Genomic DNA, 24,454 nt, shown 5'->3' on the forward strand with positions numbered 1-24,454 from the left:
GATCCGAGCCACGGCGGGTTCGAAAGGACCGCCGTACGCGATCCACGCTGGGCCTCGCTTTGAACGGCCGCGTCCGTGCTCCACGAGGCGGAGCAGGCAGCCCGATAGGAAGGGTCGTCATGGCGACCACTTTTTGTTGAGACGTGCCGGCAGGTCGAGATCGGGACATTGGATGGCTCCATGCCGAGATGGTGCGTGGGACCTCGGCCCGGGTAAACCTCCTTCCCTGCACCGAATGCGGGACGTATCCAGCCGCTGGCACCAAACAACCCGCATTCATGGCTTGGCTGTACGAAGCCGAACTTTAGAAGTGAATTGGCGCACCGAGAGGCATTAGTAAGTAGACTGTAATGACGAGGATAGTGTTTTGGCCCCGAAATTAGAAAAACAAAATTTGATGATTGGCAAAGGATTGGCAGTAATGATTGGCAGATGATGGGTAGTGATTGGCAAATTTTTGATTTGTTGAAATTTGATGTGCAAAATTGGTAGTGGGAGATGCCCGATGTGGTGGGATGGCAACTCTGTCATCCCTCACAAAAAGGGGGCAGATGCGCTATAGATTATGGGGTGTATGGCAGTGGAAACTAGCCCGGGTGGGTTAGGATATTGTGTGTAGGGATCTAGCGAAGATGACATTAGGTAACGTTAAGGTTTAGATAGTGACTGATACCTGTAGTGGGGACGCAGGTAGATTAGAGTGGATGATAATGACGAGGGAGCGCAATAGTTTAAAGGGACGACTGGGAAGCGCAAGTTTCAGAGGGGAGTAGTTAGATGAGATGATGCGGTGTGAGAACTGGACAGGTGTGTGGAGCAGTGTATGAGTAGTGAGTGTTGTGGATCAGCGCAAATGCGCTTGGGGGAGAGAAGGGTGCAGGCGGCACCAAGTATGAGAGCACAGGTGTGCAAGTACAGGTGTGTGGAATACATGGAGCAGAGAATGAGTGGTGTGGAGAGAGTTGGAGTAAGTGGTACGGAGTGGTGTGCATGGTGCGAAGGTGTGGATGGGGGAAGAGTGGACCCCTTTTCACGAGTACCCGGGGAGGGTAGTTTAAAGAATAGTTAGAAGGTATAGGTAAATTGTGGTTGGATATTGGCATTTGTGGTGCGGATGCAGAATGGTATTGTGGATGGGTGCATTGGTGTGGTGAAATTGGCTGGTCGTGTGGCCTGTTAGTATGAGTGTGAATGGTTGGGCACTCCGCCACTGTTAGATGTCGGCCAGGTGAGGCCGCAGGTGGGCTCTGGGAGCCGTTAGTGTCAGTGGGTGCCTGAGGATCCCGGGTGTGGATCGGGCAGCCCGTGCCAGAGAGGGCACTGAGGGGGTGAGAGTGCGAGAGGGCCTTCCCCAGTTAGTTAGGTTAGGGTGAGGAGCAGGTGAGCTCGGTAGGCAACAACAGTGGTGGAGGTGTGCAGGTGGGCGGACCAGCTGGGAGCGTCACACGACCCAGCCACCGAAATTGTGCGGGGGCACCGAGTGATGAATCGGGGGAGTGAGACCCCAACTTGAGAAGCACCACAGTTTGGTCAATGGGAATTGGTTTTTAGAACCCATAGTGTAAGTTGGCCAATGGATTGGCAGGGAAAGACCGCGGGTAATGTAAAGTTGTTAAAGTCATTTAGGAAATAGTTAGGATTGATGAACCTGTCGCACCATACGCAGCCACTTACCTGAGGTGGTGATGATGACTCCACACCTGTGTTCCTTTGTTCTGTGTTGCAGGAAAGGAGAATTGCTGTGTGGATTTGTGAGACGCATCACGACGTGGATGAGACGTTGGGGTGATTCCATCTCTCCCTCCTTAGGAGGGACTGATGATGAATTGGTGATGGCAAATTTTGATGTTGAGTTGGAGATGGCAAATTTTGATGAGAGTTGGAAATGGCAAATTTGATTGGTTAGGAGGGAGAGAAGACGAATTTGGTTTATGGGAGGAACGGGGAAGACAGTAGGGACGTTTGTTGATGTGTAAAGTAGATGTTTATGGGTAGTGTTGTGTTTTGTGGATACAGTAAGGGGTAAGGGAGGGGCAATGTAGGTTACCTGATGGGGGGGGGGGCGTACGGTAGGAACGTACCTGTCTCACCTGGTTCCCATGTGCCCCCAGTGTGCATTACCTTATATTGCGTGCACTTTTGCGCCCTTACCACCTTACTCACTTGTCTTCTTTTGTCTCCCACCTCCGAGGATCTGGCTTTGGGGCAGAGAGAGAGGAGAGAGAGGTGCTGGCTCCGCAGTTGTGGGCCTGTACTTCCGCTGCTTGCTGCCTGGATCGATACACCATATGGACCGCAATTTTTGTGGCCGCCCACAATGGACCGCAGTTCTTTTGCGGGCAAGCACCACCCGTGGATGGACCTCTGGGTCAACGTGGCACCTATGCCATACAGGTGAACCACTTTTAGTTGGCCCCCCTGACGGCCACAATTTAGAAATGGACGCGGTTGGCGCCTTTCTTTATTCCTAAAGAAGCCAGAAGGCCAAGTGCACTCCATGAAGGCAAGACCAGCGGCAGAACATCGGCCGGCTGCGACACCACCGGTGACCATGGACACTTGATTGTGCATTGTTACTGAACACTTTATTGGTGCACCGGATGGTGCTGACTGTGCGTATGGGGTGGTGCTTTTGGTGCTTGGACGGGGTGCTCTGCACATTATTAAAGGCCGTAGGGCCACAGGGCACTCGTGGGTTGGTGTATCGATGCTGGCATGCGTGCTCTCTCTATGCATAACATCTGCATGTGTTCCTCAAAGAACAGGTCCTGGATCATAGTGTAAATATCAGTCTTGTATAAATGATGCTCCCTACCGGCTGTATGTTTAGTTTGAGGATGCTTTCCGCGATTCGGTTATCCTGTGGGTGTGTTTCTGTTAGGAGAAGGGTGCAACGTCGCAGGGGGACATATTTACTCATTTGTGAACATCTGTAAAACTGTCGCACTCAGGGTTGAGTTAATAGTAGAGGGAACCACATCTGAGTGCCACACTAAAGTAGGTAAAAATTTATCGGGTCGGGACGCCCAGAGGTAGAGAAGGGTGCAATGTTGCGGATATGGGATTTACATCCATCCATATCCGCTTGTAAATATTCCCCTATTTCCTCAATACTTCCCAACTATCCCCAATCCCCCCATTCCCTAGTCCCACCTTCTGTAAACAACACTCTGTAGACCCGACCTCCCCCTATTTCCCCCATTAAATGTCGCATCCAGGTCCACCGCATCTCACGTAGACAACTATAGGACATCTTGCTAGTTATTCTTAGTCTATGTCAGTTAAGGACTCGTTTCCATTAATTCTGACTCTTCGTTGCACCAGAATGTGATTGTATGGCACCGTTAGGAAGTTTAGGACCTCCCAATACCTCCCCGCAGCTCTTCCTCACGGTTCAACAACAACAACAACAACAACGGCGGCGGCGCGGGGAATGCGCGTCCTCACTCCGGCTTGGTTGGTGGGGGGTGTTGGGAGGGCGCCAGGCCTTTCCAACGAGCCGCCATCACACATGTGATCGACGGGGTTACCAAGTAGGGGCTCGCTGTCAGCTCCTCGTCAAGGGCGGAGCCCGGTAACCCCCGCACCCAATAGAAGCGGCGGACCGGTCCCATCTGGGGCGGAGTCAACCAGCCGAGGGTGTGTGACTCCCCGCTGAGCATGCGCAGGAAGAGGGAGGTGACGTCAGATGCGCGCTGAGCTTGGAGAGAGAAGGACGCCACCTCCGAGCGCTGTGACACCTCCCCGCATCTCTGGACTGGACTGTGCTTTATCCTGTCCCTGAGCCAAGGTGCACCTTGTGCTATCGACTGCCTGTCCTTCCCTGCCATCAATCCCTGTGTAAGTCAGCCTTGTTCCGTTTGTCTGTGGTCTGTCTGGGATAGATAAGATTGTATCTAAGTGCCTATCTCTTCTGTGTCTTTTACCTCACTCCACCTTGTAATCTACCCCTTTTCTCCCCCACTGTAATTATATCCTCCTCCGGAGGTCTTGAGAAGTGTACCCCTTGCGTCGTTTCATCTATCCCAGTCGTTGTGTCCTTTCCATCATTGATTTAGCGTAGCGCGATTTGGCCAACGTTCGAGTGGAATCGGGTGAGTTGGGGGTAATCGGGTAAACTGTGCGAACACGGCGGCCATTCCGCTCGGTCAAGCAACATCTTTAGCCGTGTCCGTAACAATATATATATATATATATATATATATATATATATATATATATGCTAGCTTGGCTCGGCTCGCTGAGCTCGCCTCACCACGCGTCATTACTGAGGAACGGGCATATTTTAGCTGAGGATAATGACTGTACCTGAGGTGCTGTGTTGTCATGATTTACACAAATCATAATACAAACAATTATTTTGCACAAATTTATTTGTAGTGTTTGTGATATTACATTTTTATAAGCAATTTAGGTTGAAGATTTAGGTTGAAAAAATTTGTAAAATTCAAAAAAGAACCCCTCAGGACATACATACGGGAGGGGTAGGTGCAGACTGGACGATTGGGACGATTACACCTCACCACCACGTAATTTAAAACACCTCACCACCATGTAATTCAAAACACCTCACCCCCATGTAATTTAAAAGACCTCACCCCCACGTAAATTAAAACACCTCACCCCCACCAAATTCAAAAGACCTTACCACCATGTAATTCCAAACACCTCACCACCACGTAATTTAAAACACCTCACCACCAAGTCATTCAAAACACCTCATCACCACGTAATTTAAAACACCTCACCACCAAGTCATTCAAAACACCTCATCACCAACTAATTCAAAACACCTCACCACCATATAATTAAAAACACCTCACCACCACATAATTAAAAACACCTCTCCACCACGTAATTCAAAACACCTCACCACCACGTGATTTAAAAACACCTCACCACCACATCATTTGAAAACACCTCACCACCACATAATTCAAAATACCTCACCACCACGTTATTAAAAACACTTCACAACCACGGAAACAAAAGTTTCAGGGAGTAGTTCAGTGACAACAGACACTGCCCAGATATGTAGATATACTGTATAGATAAATGACTGTACCTGAGTTGTTGTTTTGTCATGGTTTACACCAATCATAATTCAAACAATCATAATGCACAAATGTATTTGTAATATACGTGATATTACATTTTATAAACAATTGAAGTTGAAAAAAACAAATCCCCCCCCCCAAAAAAAAAAATGGAACATTTTTCAAAACAAATACCCTTAGGACATTCCGACAGCAGAGGTAGGTGCATACCAGAAGTTTGGTAGGATTTCACAAAAGTTTGAGGAAGTAGTTCAGTGACGAGACAAGACAACACAACACAGACACTGCACAGATATATATATTCCCATTGACCACCTTACTTGATGCACAATGGAGGACCAATAAAGGAGACGGTTCAAAATGAAACTGATCTGAGCTAACATCACATTCGAGACTCGATCTTTACCCCTCTTGGGGTCAGCATGATAGTTATGGAGCAGAAGAGTCGAAATGAGGAAAGGTGGTCACCTCAATATTTCACCATATTGTGGTGAATTTGTAATTTGCCCAAAGTTGCTGGCCCAAAACATTAATTGCTGTGAAAGACATTTTAAGATTATTTATTGATGTCCACAAATTAAAGGAAGAAGACAAACAGTCAGCTGATCATCCATCAAGATAAAATAATAAAATGTAAGTTTCAAAAGCTTCTCGTTAATCATTTTTATCTTGCCAAAACGAAGTTTTTGCAAGATGTATTAGTCAGCTTGTATGTTTGTTTGTTTGTGGTTAATCATTTTTTTTTCACGTTTAGATCACTCTGTAGACCACAGTTATTATTGGAAACTCCTGTAACTTCGCATATCAGAGTCCTATAGAGATACCCTTCAGCACACAAAATTTTGAAGGTCAAGGTCAAAGGTCAAGGTCACTTTGCGGTCAATCATGGAGGTCAACGAAACCCTTATTTTTTGAGTAACTTTGATCTTATGATCTCCAAACTTGGTGGGTATATAGGGTGTGGTATGGCGCTCAGCTGATTAGTTTTTGGTGTCGATCGGCCTTGACCTTCAAGGTCATTTTGAAGGTCATTCAATTTTGACCAAAAGGTAAAATTTTCAAGTTTCAGTTACCATATCGAGTAGTACCTCAAATTGAAGCCCTTGTTGAGTGCTTTCCAAACATATAACTAGTTTGACAATGTGACGTCATTTGACGGCGTTATGACGAAAAAACTGCACTTTTCATGTATATTGTATTGCTTTAGTTCGCATTGTTTAGGTCACTCTGTAGAGCACAGTTCCCTTTGGAAACTCTTGTAAGTTCGCATATCAGAGTCTTTTAGAGATACCCTTTAGCACACAAAATTATGAAGGTCAAGGTCAAAGGTCAAGGTCACTTTGCGGCCAATCATGGAGGTCGACGAAACACTAATTTTTTGAGTAACTTTGATCGGATCGTCTCCAAACTTCATGGGAATCTAGTATATGGTCCGGCGCTCAGCTGATTAGTTTTTCGTGGCGATCGGCCTTGACCTTCATGGTTAGCGCTGGAGGTCGAAAATTATTGACCCCAAGGTCAAATTTTGAAATCGTAGGTACCATATCGAGTAATACCTCATATGAATGCCCTTGATGAGTGCTTCCCAGATCTGTAAACAGTTTGACGCTATGACGTCATTTGATGACGTCATGACGAAAAAACGGAATTTTCATGAAAAAATTATTTCCTCAGTTCTCATCAAAATCTTTCAATATTTCATGTGCGTTGGTCATGAAGACATACTATTCACCATACGAAATTATTAAGGTCAAGGTCAAATGGCAAGATACGGTTCACCCTGTGGGTGACATATGTTCATTTATTTATTCATCAATCTTCAGGTAAACCAAACCCTAAACACACGGCCCTTGGTATTCTTGGAAAACCTCATCAATGCAGAATTAGTGAATGCATATTCCTTGATTAATGGGAAAAGGGGGTTGTGTTCCTGGGACAGACTCAATATAGGAGGGTGGAGAAGCGGGCGAATGGTAAATGTTTATGAGCAGTGATCAAAAGAAATGACAGGAGGGTGGTTGGGGGGAGGGGGAAGGTATGGTTATGGGGTGGGGTTGGGGAGAGTTTAGGGTGATGGGTGCTAACAAACTCGTGACTATTGGAGGTCGATGGCTCGTTAATTAGGAATCCGTATACAATTCGCAAATACGTGGAACTCACGAGTGCAGAAATCACAATACAGAGGGTTGACTGTATTTTCTTCTTTCAATAAGATGTCTTCCACAAAACTTACTTCATGGGCCTTACCTCCCAGCCTTCGATGGTTTGCTGCAAGTCCTGCAGAACCTCCAACTTTTCCATCCTCCTCTTCGTCTCATTGATGCCGGAACAGACGGCCTTCATGCAGGCAAGTGCCTTGCGGGATGCTGGCCCGTCCTCGTGACCCGCTGGCGTTCTTTTCACTAGCTCCTAGGTAAGTGATGGGAAGAATGTTCAGTTCACTACAAAATCCATTTGTAAATACCTGTCCCTCAACGACTCAGCCTTTGTATCCATCTATCGCGTTTGTGCATTTGCTTTTTGCAAGAATTCCAGGTGTCTTACCAAACAGCATCTTTTAAGATAAATTGTGGGTTGCGAAAGCCCTCTCACTGGAGGAGGAATCTCATCTGCATTTTCAAACCTCTCCACATCAATTTCTCCCAAATACTTTTGTTCTGTGATGAGGTTGTTGACTGTAGGTGAAGCTGTGAAGAGGTTGTGCTCATACCACCATATCTTGGGGGTTTTGAGGTTTTACAACTTTTAATGGTGAATGTCCACCATAGGGTGGCCTTTCCTGCAGTTGGATACGAGAACGTTAATGATCTGGTAAGAGTTTCTATCTTGTGCGCAGCAGATGTGTCCACAGGTTAAATAATGGCATGTACATGCACACATGCATGCATGCGCAAACACACACACACACACACACACACACACACACACACACACACACACACACACACACACACACACACACACACACACACACACACACCTTTGCACAGGAGAAGACAATATGGCCCATCATGCCTGCACTACAACAACCATGGAAACCATATAACCCATCCACACACAATTTTCTACATGCCTTGTCAATATCCCCATACCACTCTTTCTCCAATACATCTATGTACCTGTCTAATTCAGATTTAAACCTATCTACCTCATCCGCTGTTGGGTGTTGGGCTAGCGGCTAGGGTGCCAGCTTAGGATCCCAGGCTCCTGGGTTCGAATCCCGGTCGATCGCTGAATTAACGCCAGGGGGGTTGACTCAGCCTGTCATCCTTCCGAGGTCGGCAAATTGAGTACCAGTTCACTGGTAATTCCCTGTTTGTCGTAAAAAGGCAACAAAAAGGGTTGGCGGCAGGAAGGGCATCCGGCCATAAAACATTGCTTCAAAAAGGGGACCAAAAAACAACAACAACCATGGTCCCCGAAAAGGCCAACCCCCGCTTGCGGGGGAAAAATGGCCTCTGAAGGTGTTTTTTTTTTTTTTTTTACCTCATCCGCTGCTATTGCCTTTATGGCAGCGGGAGACCATTCCATGCTTTAACTACCCTCCAACTGAAAGGCCTCTACCTTAATACTGTCCGAACTCTCATCTTCTTTACCCTCAGGCCTAACACTGTCCATTCTGCTGAAAACCCCCTCTGCATCTATTTTGTCCACACCCTTCATTATCTTAAACTTCTAAACCAAATCCATTTTGATTTATATTCTGGTTTAATATGGTTTATAATCTCCATTTTCATTATTCTAACCATCCCAAGCACCTTACATGTTTTATGTTAAACTACATCTGCCAATATTTTGCCCAATCAATTGAAGTGTCTAGAATTTCCTGAATCTGCTCAACACCCTCTCTACAATCCACCTTACCTCCAAGCTTTTTCATGTGCAAATTCACAAACCTATATCGTAACCCCACTGTCCAAATTGTTGATGTAAATTATGAACAATAATGGTTCAAGTACTAAAGCACCTTGACGTACATCACTACTTACATCTTCCAGACGAGACATCCTCACACTCACAGCTTCTCTTTGCTTCCTATCACTAAGCCAGTTTCCAGTCCAGTTAGCTACCCGACCTGCCACTCCGTAAGCCTTCACCCTAGCTAACAACCTCTGATGTGGTGTGTTACCTTATCAAATGCCTTCTCAATGTCTAGATACACTACATCCACTGCATTTCCCTCATCCACCCAATGAAACACTGCCTCAGACAACTCAAAGGGATTTGTAAAACATGACCTCTCATTAGCAGATTCGTGCTGACTACCTTTAATTGGTTTGTATTTATTTAAATAGTTCCATATCCGTTCCTCAGTTAACGGCCCAAACACCTTCCCCACAACTTAGGTAAAGCTAACATGTCTATAGTTCCCCAATTGTTCTCTGTAACATTTCTTAAATAGTGATGTTACATTTTCTACCTTGGAAAGGCAACAGCAAACTACCCATTATAACCCTCGCCAAGAAACAGGTTTGGCAGTACTGAACCTACCTTCGGGCTGAACACCAGAATGAGAATAATACATTTCTACTCTTCAATCCTCTGGTGCCTCTGTTGACTCGATAAAGCTGTTAAAGGTATCCACCAATGCCACGCTCATCTGCTCTGCCACCTCCTTCAATACTCTTGGATGCATATTATCCAGCTTTGGAGATTTATCATTCCTTAATTTTTACCTCCGCCACCGAAAACTGGGTTAATAAATAGCACAGCAAAGCGGGCATAACCCCTCAGCCCATGCATTGTGGAAACCAATTTCAAGATGGCTGCCGTGGCGGCCATATTGAAAATCGCAGCGCACCCATGAACCTTCCTCTGCTCAACCCCAACACACATGGCAAAAATGGATTTAATCGGACAAGCCATTCTGCTCGAAATTGACGGAAACCAATTTCAAGATGGCTGCCGTGGCGGCCATATTGAAAATGGCAGCGCACCCATGAACCTTCCTCTGCTCAACCCCAACACACACTGCAAAAATGGATTTAATCGGACAAGCCGTTCTGCTCAAAATTGACGGAAACTAATTTCAAGATGGCTGCTGTGGCGGCCATATTGAAAATTGCAGCGCGCCCATTTTCGAAAGGAACCTTCCCCTACCCAACCCCAACACACACTGCATAAATTAATTTAATCGGACAAGCCATTCTGCTTGAAATTGACGGAAACCAATTTCAAGATGGCTACCGTGGCGGCCATATTGAAACGCGCAGCGCGCCCATTTTCGAAAGGAACCTTCCTCTACTCAACCGCAACTCACACTGCAAAAATGGATTTAATCGGACAAGCCGTTCTGCTCGAAATTGACGGAAACCAAAAGTTGACGGACGCCCAGATGGCTGCCGTGGCGGCCATATTGAAAATCGCAGCGCGCCCATTTTCGAAAGGAACTTTCCTCTACTCAACCCCAACACACACTGCAAAAATGGATTTAATCGGACAAGCCGTTCTCCTTGAAATTGACGGAAACCAAAAGTTGATGGACACCCGGACGCCCGGACGCCCGGACGCCCAATGGGCTGAGGGATGATAAGCAATCGTGGACAAGAGATAGAGAATCCTCACTCGCTGTGTCTTTTCCCTGTTCCTGGACCCAATCAATCAGTGGCAAATTATAATCCCCCATAATCAATAATCTTCCCTTATTACACGTCTTTCCGAATTCTTCAATTACCCATCGTTCCTAATGTTTCGTCACCCTAAGAGTCCTTTCAAAGCATCTTACTTATTTTTCTTGCAATCTCTAATCTCTATCCATTCATTCATTCATTCATTCATTCATTCATTCTCTAATCTCTATTCACACATAATCCTCTACATTAATTCCCTCCTTGGTGTTATGCCTTTCCCAAGATACAATACTCAGATTGCCACACCTCCCCACTTTTCTCTTTCCTATCACACCAATAAACCCTGTAGCCTTAAATTAGTGTCCTCCAGTTGGATTGCACAATAAACCATGTCAAACCATGTCTCACTTACTGCAATTATGCCGTATCACTCGCCATCTACCATAACTTCCAGCCCTATCATCTTTCCATTCATGCTCCTGGCATTCGTCCCCTGCTGCTTCAAACCCGCCAACCACATCCTCAGTATTTTACCTCTAGTCTTACACGAAATAAACCTGGTGTTGGCTTAATGGCCAAGGTGGCTGGCTTGAGATCTTAGGGTCTTGAGTTTGAGCTCCTGTCATGCCAATAAATAACACCAGGTGGGTGGACTCAGCCTGTCATCCTTCCGAGGTCAGCAGAATGAGTACCAGCTTACTGGGATGAATGAGCCATTCGAGTATCCTGTGTCGGAGTGGCGACCCATCCAGAATTCTGCCCAATAGCCTAGAAACTGCTTCGGCAGCCCTATGCATCTGGAGATGCGAAAAGGAGAGGTCTTCTTACATTAAGTGGTCTTTCTCCTTCTTTTTTTTTGGAGAAATACAAACCATTCAGGCTGTTTTAGGTCTTAAGGACAATTGAAGAGAAATGTATTTGTTCAACGACAGTGTATAAAGCACATGGAGGAACATGTGCACATAGCATATGAAATACAAGAATATTAGGAAACAGACCAAACACCATGGTATGTGTATGACAAGCAAATCTAGTATAACGACTTCTGAGGAAAGTGCAAAGAGAGGATCACTAAATTGGCCTCTCAATAAAATAAAAATGGTAGTTGGTGAGTTCAATCCCACTCTTCCCTTCAGTACTTCCAGCAAGCAGTGCACCTCTATCTCATGCCACCCCATCTCTATCCATTATCTTTTCTACCTCCATTAACCATACCTAACCCAATCTTCTTGCTTGCAGGTTATTTTTCTGTTCATTCACTTCCTTACTTACTGTTTATTATTAGGTTTCCCCACCGTCAGTAGGTTGCCTTTTTACCCTATGCCTCCTCCCTCCTCCATGAGCCTAAATTTTGTATTTAAAATGTCAATGCAATATGGCGGCAGGAAATAGTGCCAATGCATCCAGACTGAGGGCTGACATTCGCATCAGTATAGGCAGTGGGAGAGGGTCAAAGTACCAAGAGGGGAACTGGAACATTCCAACAACAACCAAAAAAAAAATTCCAAATGTGAAAGGGTAGTCGTCATAAACTCCCCTCCCCCGCACCCCCGCTCAAAACACACTAATTTTGTGGGTTTTGTGCCTCGGGTTGTGACTGGGGCCATACGTGGGTAGAATCCTGGGGCGCCTTTTGAAGGGGGACGTGAACTTGCACATAAAGGGTGAAATTAAAGGGAAGAAAATTGGTTTTAAAGAAGGGGTGGTTGGAAAATTGATAGCATATGGGGTCTGGGGACGGGGAATAAATTGCTCGGGAGTAACAAAATCAAGCTGAAACCTGTCCGACATCAGCGCACGTATAATAATAACCATCAGGACGACAGCAGTTATCTCAGCTGCTCATTTTAGCAGCAACTCTGCTGCAGGGGCTACTTTTCAACAATAAAAAAGGGAATATCAAAGGAAGAAAAGGAAATGGCATAACAAAACAAGCTAATAATCCACATTTTCAAATAGCTGAAAGCATATGATCATTACAAGCAAGCGGGCATGACATGAAGTGAGGGTCATCGATGGGCCTAAGGTTTGATGCATACGATGCACGTTGTGGAGCGAGGTGCTGGAATGGAGGGAACTCTATCAACAAAAACACGGACATGCAGAAGATCCAGACGACCACCAAACGGGTTGGGATGAAACTTTCAATTAGGTGTGGGTGTAACTAGCTTCGCGTTTGTTTCCACATCTTACAACGATCTTCTGTGACTTATCACGATACCTGATCGAAATGTGATGATGATCTCATCAGATGTTGGGACGGATTTCTGTAAGGGAACATCCTTTAAAATTTACTGTTTTGGTGGAATATCCAAGAAGGCAAGGAGTAGGAAAATAAAATGAATTTGAACGGTCGTGAATACCTGAGTCGATATTTCATAAGCAGAAAAGAAATAAGAGAAAGATGTAATTAGCAGGAAATAAAATATTTTGTGAAGATGGAAATGCAAGACAGAAATGCCGCTGGTTAAAGATTCCGGGCATTTGAGGGTTCATGGCGTTCTCGACAGGAATTCGCGTTGGAGACGGGATGGGATCAAACGGGACAGAGGCTTAATGAGGTTGTTCGGGGTCTAACACAGGGTACAGAGGGCAGGCTGCATCAGCATTACAAGCGAAATAAAACAACAGCTTTACGGGTTATGAGAAAGCAACCCAAAGTCAAATGGGATTAAACAATTCCACCTGATCATTCACATGCATTTACAAATTCACTGACAAATTCCCAACCACATAAGACCCCATTGCTATCAATTTGGGAGGTTGGATGGGACCAGCGGTCTAGGCATGTGAAACAATAAATGGGTTACCTTGAGAAGTAGGGGGTATTTGCAGATTCGCTGGATTGGAGACAGCAGGTAACCTTCAAGAGGTATATCGTTAACTCTCCTCCCACCAAGCAGCATGCAACCCTAATAGAAACAAGCACAGACCAACGTCAGCTCATCCACAGGCCTAGGCGTGTCTGCGTATGTGTATGTATATGTATATGTGCAAGCGCATGCAATTAGATGTAATCCATCAAACAGGTTTCCCTTAGACATCTTTAAAGATGATTCATACAGACCTTAACTAGTGGCTTGTTAAAGAGGAAGGTACCTGCTTTCAGTTAACACGGAAGGTATGCAAGAACTTTAGAGATGGTTATTTCCGGATGCCGGGAAACACCTTACCAGGAAAAAGGCATGGACTGGCGCCACCTTGTTGAGGTCCACACACAGGCGCTGTGCTTTTTCGTGATTGCTGCAATATTCTTCGTAGATCCTGAAGTGGTCTTTCTGAGGCACACATTTCACATGCAGCGCATTGTACCTGGTGGTTTACTATATTTTTAAAACTTACCTAGTGTTGTGCAGTTGTGGTGAAAGTTTTATTCTGGATATTCAGTTTCATCAATGATTAATGGAATCTAGAAAGTGTGTATAGCAAGTGAGAATGCTCATTTCCTGATGATCTCAAAGGAAGAAATAAGTGGGAAAAGTATGCTTGGATGGTTAGGTTAGGAGGAAGGGGGTTTTAAAACTACCACTTTGCATATGTAATATGTAGATGTTACTTTACAAGGGCGAGTCAAAATCCTAAGTATTCTTTTTCAATTACAGCAATTGTAGATACAAAGAAATTGTAAATACAATTGAAAAAAAATCATCAAACGCGTCTTTGTGAGACGAGAGGGCTGGGTTTACACCCCACGGCCTCAGTGAGCGAACGTGCCCATTCTTTCTCTGATCTGAAACGTGCCTCAATGGGCTTTTCTTAACCCGAAGTGTTCTCATGTCAAACTCCTCAACTTCATATTTAATTTCCCACTCTTCGCTTTAAAAATGCAACAACAACAAAAAAAAACAAACAAAAAAAAAAAAAAACATTCTGCCCGTTATTTCCTTCCTTGATTTTTTATCCCTTCCAATCTCAATACCTCCTAATTTAACATATATTCTTCCTAATTGAACTAACTTTCTTCTTACGTTAAAAAGATTTAGTAATATTATTAAAATGCTTCAATTTGCCATATCTCTGCGTCAGGAACACCCGACATGTTGTTCTTCATCTTAAGTCACGTTCCTCTTCTTCACAATGTGGCTTTCTCAAACCTATTGGACTCACAGACACTCTGTCCGTCGACCGTCCCTCCGTATTTACCGCAGGACTTTCCTCTGAGCATTCAGCAATCCCTCGTTTCACCCTTCTCATGATATCTGTCTTAGTGTATTTAAATTGGGGATTACGGGAAGTCCCGTCTGCAAAGTGCAAAGTTTCTGCCTGGCGCACGTGAAATTTTATCTACTATTAAGTTACAAGGCCTTCATGTGCAACTTTATAGAACACTGATCTCGCCTCTGGATTCCCTCATACCTTACTCAGCTTGACGCTATGAAAACCAAGGCCTTCAAAATCATTGTTATCTCCCATGATGAAGCTGAATAGCTGGGCCTATCTCCTTCATATCACAGACAGGTGTATGGTCTCTCCATCTTAAACCACTTCCTTTCTGGTCTTACAACATTTGCTCTTTCCGTGCTCTGTCCTACACCCCTTGCCTCCAACCTCCCTCCCCCCCCCCCCCCCCCCCCCACCCAACCCCTAGATTTCAAGAACCAACGAACACCACCATCGTAGATCATCCCACATCCACAACCATGATCTTTTCTATGCCCATTAACCCTTCCCAAGCCCAACTCTTTCCGAGTTTCCAGTGTTTCCTTGCAGTTCTGCGATTGAGAATTTGCGGCGGTACCCATTTTGCTCACACGCTGTGTCCTCCCCTTGCTCTCATTCGTGCTCACGTTCCTTATCCCTCCAGGTCTCCCTCTATTTTGTCACTCAACCCCACTGTGGGAATGTTCCCCCACCCACCCTTCCTGCTGTTCTTTTTGTTCTGTTACATGCTGTTTCTGCTGTGTTATCTACAGAGCCTATATGCAAAAACTCATAGATTATTGAAAACAATATAACTAAATAAATAATACAGCCATTACGGCCGCCAACGACACTGAAGAATCAAAGCTCCAAAAACATGCCAGCCTCAGCCAAACTTACATATTCGAGCTCATCGCCATTGAAACAACTGGAGTTTATTGCAAATCTACGTCCCGTATCATTAGGGATATCGGCGGTAGGCCTGCTGCAACCAATGGTGACAAAAGACAACTGGCATGGTTTAAGCAAAGACTGTGCTTGGCCGTCCAGTGGGGAAACGCCATCAGCATTCTGGCTTCAGCCCGGGAAGCACAATCACCGTTGCTATTCACACATACGTGATTTCTGGTTTATTTTAAATAAAAGTTCCTTTTAAATTTAAATATTGTGTAAAATCAAATCAAATTTCCCCACATAATAAATTGATGGTACATTTTTATTTGGTGTGGAGCAAATACATCAAACAAAATCAAGTATCACAAATTATTATTATTCCTAAGAATCCTGTCTGATTCACATTAATGAGTCCAATTTATTCGACGATAGTTAATGTTCTCCGATATGTTTAGAGAGTGAACGGCGATGTAGAAGTTGGATAATCAGAATCAGCTTGGCACAATGGCATGATTCAACGATCGAAGGCTTTCCAAAAATCTCACCGGAAAACCCTCCCAAACAAATGCTCCCAAGATACAAGGAGCAATCGGAATCCTGATTTTGACTCTGAAAGACACGGTTACAATACTCAATGCCAAACCCATCTGTTGAGTCGAGATCAGAACAAACCCTTCAAAGTTAGAGGACAGGACAGCAGCCAGGAGGCCTGCTGAGCGTATTTATCCTGCACGCCGGCTTTCCATATGCGTCATCCGCTCTCCTTTCTTTTTATTGGAATGCCGACACTCGGCCAGAAATTGCACAGCCAGTGGAGCACAGTCCGCAGACGACTGCCGTATACACTAACATTTTGGCCTTTCCTGTGCGACTGGATTCTGTATTTTTAAAAACTCGCGGAGAGCAATTTGAGTCTAAGAAGCAAAGCACATGCAGTCAATTACAGCATGGCAACCGCCAGTAACCCCAAGGTCTGCGCCGGACCTAGGGTAGATGATCTCCAGATGACGACCCCTACCTTTTGTATGGCCGACGTTGCCATCGATCACTTAACGTAAAGGGCGAGTGGTTTGTCATTACCCCAGAACTCAAAGTTTAAAGATTTATTTATTTATTACCCAAATATTTAATTATGTCTCTATATATTTTAATTATCTAAATTATATCTCTAAAATCTTAAAATCTCCCAAATTTCATTGTCTGCATGTTCGTGCTGCATGTAGCCTTTATTGTTGTGTTCTGGCATCATTCTCATCCATTACAGCAGACTTTGACCAGAGAATCACAAGACAGAAGTTTATGATTTGGCCAGAGTACTGGCACACACTGGACCTACTCTATTTAAAAGGTCTTGATCTTCCACATCCACACAGTGGGTGAAGCACCAGGAGTGCAGTTTATAGTCGGATCATCTTCCATTGTCAAGCTAACCCAGACCATGTTGTGATATACTGCTTTGGTGGAGACGAGAATGGAAGCCGGATGGACAAAACTGCCAAATTTTTTCCCATTCTACATCTGCATTATCCAACAGCATTTCATTGCAAAGTCTAAATGAGAATCATCAAAGTTCTTCCAAAAAAAAAAAACCGCAGCTCGGTGGGGAACTTGGAAGAGAGCTGTGGAACAAGGGAGAAAAACACGAGGAGACAATGGCAGACGTAAATGAGGTTTGAGAATTTAAAAAAACATCAGGAGGATTTTAAAGATCACCGCAATTACACATATCAGTGCAGAACGTGCTCTCAGCTAATGCGGGAGTACGCACAGACCTTAGAGACCAAGAGGTTGTTTTTTTTCCAGGCGCGGGAAGACCAGCGATTTGTTACAAGTATTGCAAGAAGCACAAGGGGAGTGAAGTTTGTTCTGCTTTCAAAAGCCACACTCGACTGAACTGTGCCAAGGCCAGCAGAATGGTGAAATGCCACAAAAACGCCATTGCCTCGCAGTTCAACACACAACGGTCTTTGTACCTCCCACTCATTGAGCACAAAGATCGGCTTCAAAAGCCCTCCCTTTAGTTACTCAATGTTTCATCTTGATCTGCAGAAAGAAAACATCGTCCGGATGTAACACTGTTGCATTTTTCTCTCAACCCCGTCTTCTTCTAATAGTTTGTTCGCTATTTGGCTTCAGCGCGTTTTGTTTCTGCTTCAATGGAAATCCATTGTGGTGTTTTCATTCTTAAACGGTTATCACTTTTGGAGAGGACAGGACAGCGTCCAGGAGAGGGTGCAGTTCTCTCTTTTTTTGACAGAACTCCAGTGAAGCATAGATTACGTCATCATCCACTAATTCCATCCCTTGAGATCATAATTCCTCCTCAACACAGTCAGATGCACCTCAATTGCTTGAGGACTAATTCATTGATATCAATAAATCGAGTGACGTGGCACAAGTTTTCACATTTCAAAGTTAGTTAAACAAAGTTAATTTTGTTTCAGCCGCTTGTACAGAATCAAATTAAAATAACTATCATACCATAAAAGGCAATACATGACATTGGCAGTGCCTCCATTGTCAGCAAATTTGAAAACGAAAGTGTATCAAGCCTGGAAATTTGTTACAACATCTATCCAACAAGTCTAAATAAGACAAGCAGGTTGCCATAACAGAGAGAAGTGGATACAAGCTGATGGCTTACATCTATTTTCAGTTTTGGACACATATGATGTCATCACCAAAAATACAGTGGTTCGGAAGAATTTTTCTGGAAGAATTGTTAAGAGAATCACATTTACATCAGTTTATGTAGTGGAGATAATGCTTGAATTATGACATCACAGCACCCCTTCAAGAGTGTGCAGAAAGTAATTTCATGATCATTGTAAAGTTTTCTCGAAAGTCTGGGCTGAGTGGTCCAAAGCACACGAGCATGTAAATATAACAGACATCAAGAAGCATCAAACTTACAAACATCAGGAAACAGTTTCCCAGCCGGTGGCTCGGGTCAGGTGAGGGATGGAGACACCGCTCAATGTTGTGAAGGAAATCTTGGTGGAGGCGCAACAGATTATCCACATTGCAGAACAGTGTCTGTACAATGGTAGACACCCGGAAGAAGGGGTTGGTGGTTAAGAAAGAAAGGCAAAGAGATTGACGAACAGGCCTGAAACACGAACAAGCAGATAAAAAGTGCAATGCATGATGGGTGAATTTGACTAAAAAGGCAAATAGAAACAACCATACAAGCAAGATTGAAATAAGATTAGCTTGGTGATGCTAGTGACAATGGTGTAAATTACATTCCTGGTAAGCAATCAAATAGTGATTATATTATCCAGTTCCGTCACACATTGTCTGACTTCTGGTAACAATTGTGACCAGATGTCTCCAAGTATCCCAATCTGCATGGCTTCCTGAAGCTCTGGAAAAGGCAGTTTGGTTGCAGTCTTTACCCCATCCATCCAGCACATACAAGGTCTGCTTCTTCCTCTTCTTCCCTCAACCATTCACAGCATGGTTGACTTCTCCAGACTTTCATTTTCTGCACCCATTATGTGCCCAAAGTATGACAGTTTCTGTTTTAGCATCAGTGCTTCTAATGTACATGGCAGTCTAATTTTTTTCAAGCACTGATTTGTTTGTTCGCCTTGCAGTCCATGGAATATTTAACATTCGTCTTTAACCCCACTTTTCAAAACGGTCAATTTTTTCTTCCTTTTTTTTACTTTTTCACTGTCCACGACTCACATTCATACATTACAACTGGAAATACCAGAGAATTCACCAGCCTCCTTGTTTGTATTGTTACATCTTCTTCTTCATCTTCCCAGAGCTTTGTCAATCCTGACATTGCTGTTCTCCACAATGCTAACCGTCTATTAATTTCTCCTCAACATTCTTCATTCACTTCAATCTTAGAACATAGGAAGATGAGACTTTCCACTATTTCCACGTGATGGTCTCCCAATCTGAACATGTCCATCTTCTCAGCTCACAAGATCTAGTATTTTTTAGTTTAAATAAAGACCAGCTTTTCACTTCCCTTCTTCACTGTCTGAAGCAGTTTCATCAAGTCCTCTTTACTTTCTACCAACAGAGTGAAATCGTCAGTATACCTTAGATTATTATTGATACGTCTTCCTCCAATCCTAACTCCAGCCGCCATGTCAACCAAGTTAGATTTCCTCATGATGTACTCAACATCGGGATTGAACAAACAAGAGGAGAGAATGTACCTATGTCTGGCCCCTTTTCCAATTCCAAACCATTCTTTCTCTTCATACTCTGTTCTTATGGTAACTTATTGATTAGTGTACAGGGTACTTATCAGACATATCAGGTGAGGTGGAAAAAAAAGAACACAAACAATAAATGAACCTGAAAAAGGGTGCAGGTTTGAAACAATAAATGCAAACAGCTATAATGATAATTGAAAGATGCACTGCAACCTCATGGTCGGTATTTCATTTTCCTCAATGTATGAATGAAATGAATGAATGTAAAGAACGAAAATCAAATACAATACCATTGTAGCTTAACATGTAGTCCAACATAGGGAGGTGGTCTCACATAAGGTGGCCATCTAACTTGTCATTTAATGTAGGGTAAGAGTCTAAAATGATGTGTAACATATGCTTGTAGTCTAACACGTCATCAAAGAAAGGGTTGTGGTCTAACTAGGAGTTTAACACAGGGTTAGAGTCCAGCATGAAGGAAAATGAAACAGTGATTCTTCATTTTGATGTTTTTTCCCCATGGAATTTTTAAATTTTCTGTCACCTACATACACTGTCACCTACACTAGCAAAAGTATCTGTCACCAGTGATGGGAAAGGTTTATTTAAATCTATCAATTTAAATAATTTCATGGCTGTCATACATTATTTCATAACTAAAACGACACTCTTCGACGTCACGACGTCGACCGATATGCCTCCACCCACATTATTATATCATTATAATACTTGTACCAAGTTTGCATCAAATGCATTCAGCTGTTATCAAGTTATCACAATTTTACCTGACATGACCTGACCTTTGACCTCTTGACCCCCAAATTTAATCAGTTCGTGTTTCCATCATTATACATACCTGTACCAAGTTTTAATTTCAATCCCGTCAACTGTTCACAAGTTATCATATTTCTAAATGACATGACCTCTGACATTTGACCTCGGGACCCCAAAATCTAATCAGTTAATATTTACATCATTATACATATCTGTACAAAGTTTGAATTAGATCACTTCAGCCGTTCTCAAGTTATAGACCTATAACAGACTTTGATCTTTGACCTGTTGCCACCAAATTCTAATCTGTCTATCTTTACATCATTATACATACCTGTACCAAATTTGAATTGGATAACTTCAGCCGTTCTCAAGTTATAGACCTATTACGGACTTTGATATTTGACCTTTACCCCCAAAATATAATCAGTTAATCTTTACATCATTATACATAACTGTATCAAGTTTGAATTCGATCACTTCAGCCGTTCTCAAGTTATAGACATATTACAGACTTTGACCTTTGACCTCTTAACCTCTTGACCCCAATAAATAATCAGTTCATCCTTACATCATTCTGCATAAGTGTACCAAATTTGGTCAGAATCCCATCACTGGTTCACAAGTTTTCGTGGTAACAGGATTTTTACCTAACATGACCTTTGGCCTTTGACCTCCTGACCTCAAAATCGAATCAGTTCATCTTTACCTCATTATCCTTACATGCACCAAGTTTGATTAAGATCCCTTCAGCTGTTCTCAAGTTATCGCGGTAACGAAAATCTATAATGGACGGATGGACGGACAACCGGACGGACAACCTGAAAACATGCCTCCGGCGAAGAAAAGGTTAATTGTGTCGCATTCTTGGTTTCACTCAGAGCCAAAGCTCTGAGATACTTATACCGCCCACATTATTGAAATGGTGGTGCAACATTGGGCGGTGGAGGTTGGATTTGTCAAAAAAAAAAAAATTAATAAATTAATAAAAGACGGCAAAATATTCTGCTCACGAAATACAATTTGGCATCAACATTATTTATGCCTGTTCTCTCATCATTTCAAAAGTGAATGTTGAGCTTTGCCGGCATTGAACTTTGAATGTTGAAGCGGTCGATGCAAACGGGAGACAGACAAATGCATGGACAGAGATCACGGTTCGCAATATTGACAAGATTTAAACAGACAATAACATTAAATGACAATGAACACATTAAAGCAGTTTATGGGATTTAAACTTGGCATTGTCAATAACTGTAAGCTGTGTGGGCAGATGAGAATAACAACAAGACAAAAAAGAAATTTATGTAAAATATATACACCTTGTAGAAAAACATTTGTTTACGCCATTAGTAAACTTTATATGACAGTTTATGGAAAATACGATCAACCCTCAGAAATCAGTTAATGTACAATTACCTAAAAATTTACCAACATTTACAGTTTTAGGCACTGATGTCATCGCACATAAAAACAATCTTCGATAGGCCCTTCTCATTACTGGAGGGGTGTGTGTGTGATGGGGGGAGGTGGAGGTGAGTCCGATTTATCTAATTCTGCATTATCTTGAAACTGTTTCGTCAGGAAAATAACTGCAGTCGATGAAATACTGGAACATAAATCACAACACATTAGCATTGTGACAAAAACAATGATATGAACAGCAAGCACATCATCATTATTTGAATGAGCACAGTGCATATTAATGTCATTTTTTAATCGTGAAAATGTGCAGGTAATTACCGCAATCGTCTCCTCCGTTATATGCTTGTCAGTTTTTGATGCAGCATATTGTCTCATACGGTGTAGAAAGGCCTGAAAGAGTAGAAAAGACCACAGCTGCGATTACACACTGTTATCTTAAGAAAGACCAACAGTATTACGAGGGATGTTTAAAAATGTATATGAAACAGACTAACAATAGTCCAAAAAGGATTAACCAATGTATGTATGACGTATGTATATACGTATATATACACATGTATGTATACATACATACTGTACATAAATTTAACCAGGATCGGTAGTATAATGGTTAGAGCTTCCGCTTTGATTTTGGGAGGTCAATGGTTCAAACCCAGTCCGAGTCATGTCAAAGACTTTAAAAATGGTACGTGCTGCTTGCTTGCTTGGTGCTCAGCATTTAAACGGATAGAGCACGGACAAACAATGCTGGAAAGGCAATGGCAAACCACCCAGTACAACTCCAGCCAAGAAACCGCTTCAGCAGCACAAACGCTCTGTAAAGAGTATAGTTCATGAAAATGAACAAATATTATTAAATGTCATATACGTATATATATATATATATATATATATATATATACATACATATACAGTGCGTATCAAAAAAAAGGTAATCCGAATTCAAGGGGTTCATATGCAAAGGTTATTTAGTTTGACAGTTTACATGTGGTTTACCAATTCTTTGTTTTCTTGTGACGTCATCGGAGCACGCGCGCAGGGCACCCTGGGACACCTCGGCCATTTTGATACCCTCTCGAACAACGTCGTCAGCGGATTCACATTAAATAGTTTTTGTTCACGACCAGTCATGCCAATTTGCGGCGTATTTCGTTGTTCAAACAGGCCAGGCGTTAGGCCAGGAGTTAAGTTTTACAAAACGCCCAAACTTCTACTGAATCAGGGTGAGGAAACAAGAAATTTAAGTGAAGAGAGGCGGCGTTTGTGGAAGGCTGCCATCAATCGCAGTGACATCCAAACAGAATCACAGTGGGATCGCACACCTGTCTGCTCCGAGCATTTTGTTAACAGTAAGTAAGAACATGTTTCATTGTATAACCATACAATTACTATAATCATTAATGATATTGAATACAATATTTGGTTTTTATGATATCAGTGATATTGGAGTGATAGTGAATTTTATTAATACCTTGGATCGAATCAAGTGGACGTCATTCAGTTCTTTGTGTAGGATTTGTCGCACCCATCCATCTTGGTACAACCTGTATGCCTCGAGGGATTTATACTTCTTCAACTCATCTTTGGTATAGGCCGATTTGCTGAACAACAGGTAGTTGATCACGTCGATGTGGGTCACCTGAGGCCACTTGCTCACATTCTTCTCAAATTGATCATTTGATAGACCATAAGGGTCACACCCAATGACAGAAATCTTCTCTTTGTAACGAACAAGAACGTCCGGGGGGGGCGTCTCTTGGTAGCCAAGGTTGGCACTCGCACTGCTAGCCATACTCAAGCCTGGATCTACCGTATCCTTACGTACACTCCAAGTCTATTCTACAGGTAGTTGGTTGCAGGTTGACCCACTGCCCAGGTGTTCACCAGTTCACTGGTCCAAGGCAAACTTAAACCGAATGTTCTGTGTTTGTTGGGCAACAATACGTAATATAAACTAGATGGCACCACACTCCACATGAACGTGACAAAACAAACAAAATTACTTTATAAAACAGACTTTTTGCGTTCCGCATTCACCATAAACCAACGCAACAAATCAATATCAGCGCACACGGACAGATTAGCTTGGGTATCAAAATGGCCGCCGCGCAATGCGAGATGGGTAAACTGTGACATCAGTGAAAACAAAGGATTATAAGGAGATCCTCAGCTTTCCATTGATGCCTTTCATGCATCACTGCGGTCACACGTGACCGAGTACATGTTCATTGAAAATGACAAGTTCAAATCGCATTTTTACAAGTTTGGCTAATCGGTGCATGACAGTTTGAAATGGACGCATTACTTGTCGACTGCCAAGTTGATATTTGTAAAATTGTTAAGCTGGTCTGGTAATCGTCGGTTGCGTCATCCTATGTTTAAGATGGGTATTTAAGATGGGCCTATAGTGTAT

At 43.1% G+C, this 24,454-nt stretch overlaps 1 protein-coding gene across 2 annotated transcripts in view; it reads right to left on the reverse strand.

The window, feature by feature from the left end:
• LOC137432600 (phosphatidylinositol 3,4,5-trisphosphate-dependent Rac exchanger 2 protein) overlaps positions 1-24,454 on the reverse strand; it is a 229,247-nt gene that overhangs the window by 174,423 nt on the left and 30,370 nt on the right. For both annotated transcript variants that reach the window (XM_068124662.2, XM_068124661.2), the window contains exons 2-6: positions 22,360-22,431; positions 18,575-18,697; positions 13,801-13,905; positions 13,438-13,539; positions 7,305-7,466 (exon numbers count right to left, since the gene is read on the reverse strand). In XM_068124662.2, coding sequence (XP_067980763.2) covers positions 7,305-7,466; positions 13,438-13,539; positions 13,801-13,905; positions 18,575-18,697; positions 22,360-22,431 — 564 coding nt within the window. The remainder of the gene's footprint in view (positions 1-7,304; positions 7,467-13,437; positions 13,540-13,800; positions 13,906-18,574; positions 18,698-22,359; positions 22,432-24,454) is intronic.

The sequence above is a fragment of the Myxine glutinosa genome, chromosome 8 (genome assembly GCF_964187855.1).
Source record: "Myxine glutinosa chromosome 8, kmMyxGlut1.1, whole genome shotgun sequence".
NCBI lineage: Eukaryota > Metazoa > Chordata > Myxini > Myxiniformes > Myxinidae > Myxine > Myxine glutinosa.